The sequence below is a fragment of the Bison bison genome, unplaced genomic scaffold (genome assembly GCF_000754665.1).
Source record: "Bison bison bison isolate TAMUID 2011002044 unplaced genomic scaffold, Bison_UMD1.0 scf7180017864456, whole genome shotgun sequence".
In the NCBI taxonomy this organism is placed as follows: domain Eukaryota; kingdom Metazoa; phylum Chordata; class Mammalia; order Artiodactyla; family Bovidae; genus Bison; species Bison bison.
In genome coordinates this window covers 407,268-413,849 of record NW_011495018.1, presented here as the reverse complement: position 1 = coordinate 413,849, position 6,582 = coordinate 407,268, and the positions used below count along the sequence as shown (strand labels likewise).

Below are 6,582 nucleotides of genomic sequence, written 5' to 3'. Positions count from 1 at the left end.
CCTTGCAAAGCCCGTCAGCTGGCGGTCCTGTCCCTCTGCCAGCGGTGACCTCACGCAGAAAACAGAGACCACCAGCTCGTCCACCCTGTCCCGGGCTCCGCTGGCAGCAGCCCCGCTGCCCGGCTTCCCAGGAGCTCCCTGTGGGCGCTCAGACCACTTCCCCGAAGCTCATCCCTCACCTGCCTGCAGCTCAGGCCTGGGTCCTCCCAGAGGGGGAGTCACTCCTCTGCAGCGTCCTCTGGGGGGCTGTGCCGTCCTGGGAACCCCCCACCGGCCTCCTCATTCCCAGGCCCAGTGAGGGCTGTCCTCGCCCCCCACCCCACCCGGTCCCTCCCACGGGCCATCCCGAGGCCTGGCCGGTCCTCTGTTGTGCTCCCCAAGCGGCTCTGTCCTGGCGTCCAGGCCTCATCACCGGCTCTGCTCAGGGCAGCCTTGTGTCTGCAGCTCCGCACCCCTGCATGTGAGACCCCAGTAATGAAGTCACTCTGCCCCTGCCCAGGGCCCCAGGGCCCCCCTACAGCCCATGCGCTCTGCCCAGGGCCCAGCCCCCCAGGTGTGTCTTCAGAGTGGGGGTGGGGTTGGTCACCATACCCCTCGACCTGCACAGGCTCCCGGCTCCAGGCAGCTGCTGGCCAAACTGTGCGGGCACCCTGCCCCAGCAGACCGCCTGGGCCGGCCGTGCGGGACGCGCTGGCCTGTTGTCCCTCTGGAGTCCCTTGGCTTCCCCTGCTCCCTTCTGCAGGCACTAGGCCCGCCTGGGTGCTGATCTGGCAGCGGAAGGGCCCGAGATCCTGGGCTCAGGGCCCCCAGGCTGGACTCCGGTCCGCAGTCCAGGCCACGGGCCACGAGACGGGCAGCAGACCTCCTTCCCTCCCCCAGGGCCCAGGAGGCTCATTTCCCTCCACCTGCACCCCCTGCCCCCTGCCCCCCCGCAGCCTCTTCATGGCGATGAGGGCGCCTCCTCCTACCCAGAGCACAGAGGGGATCGTCAAGGTGACCCCTAGAGACCAGGACCCCACTTGGGCCTGGGTTTAAGCGTTGTCGTGGCCTTGGTGGCCATTGGATGGGGAGTTGCCACGAGTCACTTGTGCCTGAGTGCCCGTAACAGACCACATGCCGTCTGGACTGTGTGGTTAAGTGCACAGTTCAGGGGCACTTAGCGCAGTCCCGGCGCTCTACAGGCACCACCTCGTCCATCTGCAGGGCCTTCCCGTCTTCCCAGACTGCAGCTCTGTCCCCGTGCAGCACTGGCTCCCCAGTCCCTGCCCCTCCCCACTCTCTGTCTGTGTCTGACTCCTGGGACCCCCGTGAGTGAGTGCACCCTGCATGTGCGCCATGACGGTCATTTCACTGAGCATCGCATCCTCAAGGCTTGTGGGCATCGTGGCCTGTGTTGAAATCCCTTCCTCTTCGGGGCTGAGTGATGTTCCGTGTGTGTGGATGGGCACCTGCTTCTCTGTCCATCCAACCACGGCCACTGAGTCGCTGCCACCACGGGGCAGCCATGACCCAGGGCGTGGTATTTGCGCACTCCTGGCATGTGTTGCTGGAGCTTGCTGCCTTTTTGCATGCTTCCCTCCAGCTGGAAATGACTTCCATGATGCTGTGCAAGAAGAAGCTTGTCCCATTCTGTATATTTTGTATTTTACGGAGAAATACGGCTTCTCGTCACTCCGTTACTAGGGTTCATAGCATAGGAACTGAAGAGTGTCTATAAATCTGGAGTAGCACTTTGCCTCCTGAGTTAAATGTAACAACACTGAAACTAAAAATAGGAAAGTACAAGCAGCAGTGTTTTTCATGGTCTAAAATAATCAAAGGACGGGGAGATTGTGACATATGTTTGTAACAAAAGGTTAATATCTAATATATAAAGAGAAACCACAAATAGATTTTTTAAAGAGTGCAGTAGACAAATAGGCAGAGGGCAGGACAGGCAGGTCGCAGGCAACGCCCGGGTGGCAGAAAACCCAAAGGTGGCGCCCGCGTCTCTGCTCCAGCTGTGAACAGCGGCCGGCACGCTCAGCGGGCAGCCTAGAGAGATCGGGCCGCAGAGGGCCGGCTGCAGGCCGTCCGCTTCCAGGAGCACGTCTGGGAGAGTTAAAGACACTAAATTCTCGGGAGCCTTCCGGGGGCCTGTCTCAGAGAAGTAACAGCAGTCGTGTGGTGGGCCTGTAGGTGGGGAGGCATTAGTGGCCCTCAGAGTCATCTGCAGGGGCGAACGCAGGCAGAGCTGGGGCTCCGTCCACCGCATCCCCCGTCCCTGTGAGCTTGGCGGAGGGGCTGGGCTGGACTGGCCCACAGGGACACGGGGGCGCCTGGCCTCCCACAGCCTGCCTGTGGGCTCTGCAGGGGTCGCCTACGTCCTGTCCACCCCCTGCACCGGTCAGGAAGCTTCCTCTGGTCCAGGCAGGGGCCCGAGCCTCGTGACTCACCACCCACTTTTTCGAAAGTTGTGGTATCCTCGTTTTTCATGATGCTCTGAATCAAGCGGCTTTGTCAGTGACCTTAGAGTCCACGCACTGTGCTCTGGTAACAGCAACACAGGGCTAGGGGTGCAGCCAGAATCACACCCTTCACGTCTTAAAGGTAAAAGCAGGTGTCTGTGTGTAAGAAATGCCCATTGGACCTGGCGCTTGTTTGGGGGCCACAGCAGAAGGGCCTGACACATGGTGCTGTGTGTGCAGCACCCCACCCCCCAGGCAGGAGGTTCCAATTCCGATTCTGCTGCGTCTGTGGCAGCTGTCCCAGTGAGGGTAGGGGGATGGGGGGATGGGGAGTGGAGGGGAGAGGAGAAGCTTGCGGGCTCCTGCTCCCCCCACTCCCCAGCCTCTCCCAGCCTTAGGCTCCTTCTGAGGTCAAGCAGGTGCTGCTGGGCTGGAGATGGTGACGCAGGCGGCCGGCCTGGTGACCCACTTAGAGGTGACCTGGCAGATTAGCCCTGCATGACCCCCCCGCCGCCCCGGCACCCCACCCAGCCTGCTCCCATCTGAGACTCACCCAGTCCCTGCAGCAGCCATGTGCCCCTACACATATGCGGACACACTCGCACACTTCGCACACAGACACATTTGCGCACTTTACACAGACACACTCACACAGTCCCTGCAGCAGCTGTGCACCCTGACGCAAACACACTTGCACACTTTACACACACAGATGCACTCGCACACGTCACGCACACACTTCATGCACACACAAACCACACACACACACACACACAGTCTCTGCAGCAGCTGTGCACCCTGACTCACACACATGCACTCATACACTTCACACATAGACACACTTGCACATTTCACACACACACACAATCTCTGCAGCAGCTGTGCCCCCCAACACACACACTCGCACACTTCACACACACACACAATCTCTGCAGCAGCTGTGCCCCCCAACACACACACACACTCGCACACTTCACACACACAGACGCACTCGCATACTTCAGATGCACAAGTCTAAGCTCCCTGGGCTGGGGCTCCAGTGGGAGGCGAGGCAGCTGCAGGCAGCGCCGGGCGACGGCTCTGCCGTGTTGCCACTCGCGTCCCGGTTACAGGGCTGCAGAGCCCCCAGCTTGTAGCCCTGACGGCAGAAATCTTCCAGGTCCCCGCCAGGAGGATAACTGCTGCAGGATGGCTGGAGTGGGGGCGCGGGTCACCCCAGCAGAGCAGCGAGAACACACCCCAACAGCAGGGGGCCAGGCACCTTCAGGAGCGCAGGGTCTGCGTAGAGCCCAGAGCACTGGGCGTCCGCGTGGGAGCCAAGGAGGTCAGGGCACACACAGGAGAGTTCCACCCAGGCATCCAGGTGTGGCCATCATGAGGAGGAGAGAAAAGAAAGTTCCGGAACAGAAAACCCAGTAGACAGGGAACAGGAATCAGGCAGGACAGAGGATGGCCACCGTGGGGAGGCGGACGAGCAAACTCAGATGAAACACACCAGGCCCCAGTGGTCAGAAATCCAGGGCAGATGTCCCCAGGCCCCAGAACTGATTCTCTAGCATTCAGAGTGCTGTTCACACACACTTTGGGTAATGCCCTAACCTAGACGTTTGAAGGAATTTGTTGTTTTCGAGATAAACGTCAGTGGTCTGTGAATTCTTTTCTTGTTTTATTTAATTTTTGGCCGCACTGGGTCTCAGTTGCTGGGTGCAGGCTTCCTCTAGTTGCCGTGAGCTGGAGCCACTCTCCACTGGCGTCCGAGCTTCTCGCTGCGGCGGTTTCTCTTGTTGCAGAGCTTGGGCTCTGGGTGTCAGGCTTCAGGAGCAGTGGCTCTCTGGCCTTTCAGCACGTGTGGCACACGGGCTCAGTTGCCCTGTGGCATGTGGACTCCCCCTGGACCAGGGATCAAACCCGTGTCCCCTGCACTGGCTGGTGGACGCCTATCTGCTGTCCCACCAGGGAAGGCCTAAGCAGTCCGTGAATCCTTAGAGAACCACGCAGCCTTTATCCTGCCCTCCTTGGCCCGTGCACAGGGCCCCTCCGCCCAGAAGAACCTGTCGCGGCTGCTTCTGGGGAGGGCGGAGAAGATGTCCTGCTGGAGATGCCGGACGGTCACCGTCTGGAGCTTGTGGGGTCCCTGAGAGCAGTCGGGGCTCACCGGCCTTGGATCGGGTGGCAGGAGGCTAGTCAGGGGACACCCCTAAGCCCCAGCTGTACCTGCACACGTGTGGGGGCCGTGAGCTCACGTGGAGCCACAGGGGTCCGTCTCTGTCAGAAGAGCTGGCTCTGCTGCTTCTGGCGTATTTTCACAGTCTGTCTGCCGGTTTGTCGTGTCCTTGATCCAAGCCGATGAGTCTGTAATTCAGGTTTTCTGACTGCAGGCCTTCTTCGGCTTTCCCCACACTGAGTCAGGCGTGAGCCCGCACGTTAGCTTGACTTAGTGACGGAACACGGTCAGGTGTGTGGTGCCCACGCCCGGGCCGGGCCCACGTCCTGCGCTGTAGCCTCGCCCCCCCACACCCCGCGCCGGCCGAGGGTTGGGACCCCAGCGTGAGGGGCGCGAGCGTGCTGTGCCTGGCAGCTGCCTTGGCATCAGCGGCTGTTTTCCAGAAAGGCTCTTGCTGCGTCTTCCAGGGGGCAGCAAAGATTGCCTTTGCCACGGACCCGAGGGAGAACAAGAAGACACCGAAGAATTCGCCTGGAAAAGCGACACAAAGCAAAGAGAAGCCGCTGTAAGCACGTCAGGAGACGAGGTCGGCAGCCTCCGCGGCAACCGCGCGCGAGTCCATCCTCCTAGACACGCCCCTTCCGCCCGCCCCGACCCCGGCGGTCCCGGCCCCTCCACGGGCAGCAGCTCTGGTCCGAGGGCCCTGGAGGAAGGTGGTTGTGCTGTGACCTGTGGATGGCAGAGGGCTCGTTCCTCCGTTATCCTGGAAATTGGGAAAGTGTCACGGGTCCATCAGTGGGTTAAGGCGGCCATATGGGGGGGTCTGACCTGCAGCTGAGGAGTTGGTGGGGGGTGCTTGCAAATCTGGGGTCCCACGTCGCCCCCGTGGCCCCTTAGCAAGCCCAGCCGGCCATATCTGTGCACAGACACCCCGCCCCGTGGGCAGGACTTCCCAGGAGCTGGGGTGTGAGATGAGGGCAGTCAGGCCCCTCGCCATGGGGTCTGTCCTGAGGACTCAGGCAGCCACTGTGCTAGGGGGGTTCTCAGGGCCCTGGCAGGGGTGTGCCCCAGGGTCTACCACCCTCCCCATCTCACTCCCGACGTCCTGTGGGGGACGCGGCCCCGGGCCTCGCTGAGCAGACCCGTCCAGCGTCACCCCTGAGGCCGTGCTCTATTCCTCTCTGAGGGATTATTAAAACCGCGCGTTCCCACTGGAAACAGACACCCCCTGCTTCACCAGGCGCTGATGCAGTGTCCTCGGTGTGTAACGTCTCCCACGAACCTGAGGCTTTAAAGCAGAGCAGGTCCAGCAGGAGGGGGCGCGGGAGGCGGCCTGTCCCCTGTGGGTGGGCGCCCGAGGCAGGGGGAGCGGCCCCTCCCGGCCAGGGGGACAGAAGTTGCTCCAGGGTGGGCGAGCGAACAGCTCCGTCCCGCCGCACCCTGTCCCCGCAGTGGTCTCCGAGGGCAGATTCTGGAGGAGACGCTGAAGCCACAGACCCAGCAGCTGCACGCGCGGAGGAGCAGGTTCCGGGGGCTGGCACCCCTCGAGGACGTCGGGAAGGCCGCCCGGGACGCGGAGATGGTGACTGTCCATTGAAACCTGGAGGGAGCCACACAGGCTCTGACCCTGGGATTTGGGAGGGCAGGAAGGAAGCGGAAGCAGCGGGTCCTGAATGGAGGAGCCCAGGGATCTCCCTGAGCCTGAAAACACAGGCCCCGGGGGCAGATGTAACCCGTGTCCTGGGAGAGGGGTCTGGGGGAGGTAAGGGAGTGTGGGAGGTGGGACAGAAGGGAGACCCCTGCACGATCCACGCCGGTCCTCTGACAGGAGGGGGCTGCTCTGACGCTGACCCCCTGGCTACCTCATTCTCCATCTCACCATTTCCTGGTCCAGCCTATGCAGGGCAGGGGGCGGGGGGAAGGGAGACCCCCAGCACAGGGGGCTGAGGCACGCGGGGTGTGGGGGTGAGG

General features: G+C 62.1%; 1 protein-coding gene across 2 annotated transcripts in view; it reads left to right on the top strand.

Moving 5' to 3' along the window:
* The window catches only part of LRRC27 (leucine rich repeat containing 27), a 24,907-nt gene extending 18,354 nt beyond the window's left edge, over positions 1 to 6,553 (top strand). The window contains exons 9-10 of one of the 2 annotated variants that reach the window (XM_010859139.1): positions 5,079 to 5,176; positions 6,064 to 6,553. In XM_010859139.1, the coding sequence (XP_010857441.1) occupies positions 5,079 to 5,176; positions 6,064 to 6,208 (243 nt within the window). In that variant the 3' untranslated portion in view covers positions 6,209 to 6,553. Of the gene's footprint in view, positions 1 to 5,078; positions 5,198 to 6,063 lie in introns of both variants that reach the window. The other variant, XM_010859140.1, reaches the window with a different exon arrangement.
* Positions 6,554 to 6,582: the final 29 nt, after the last annotated feature.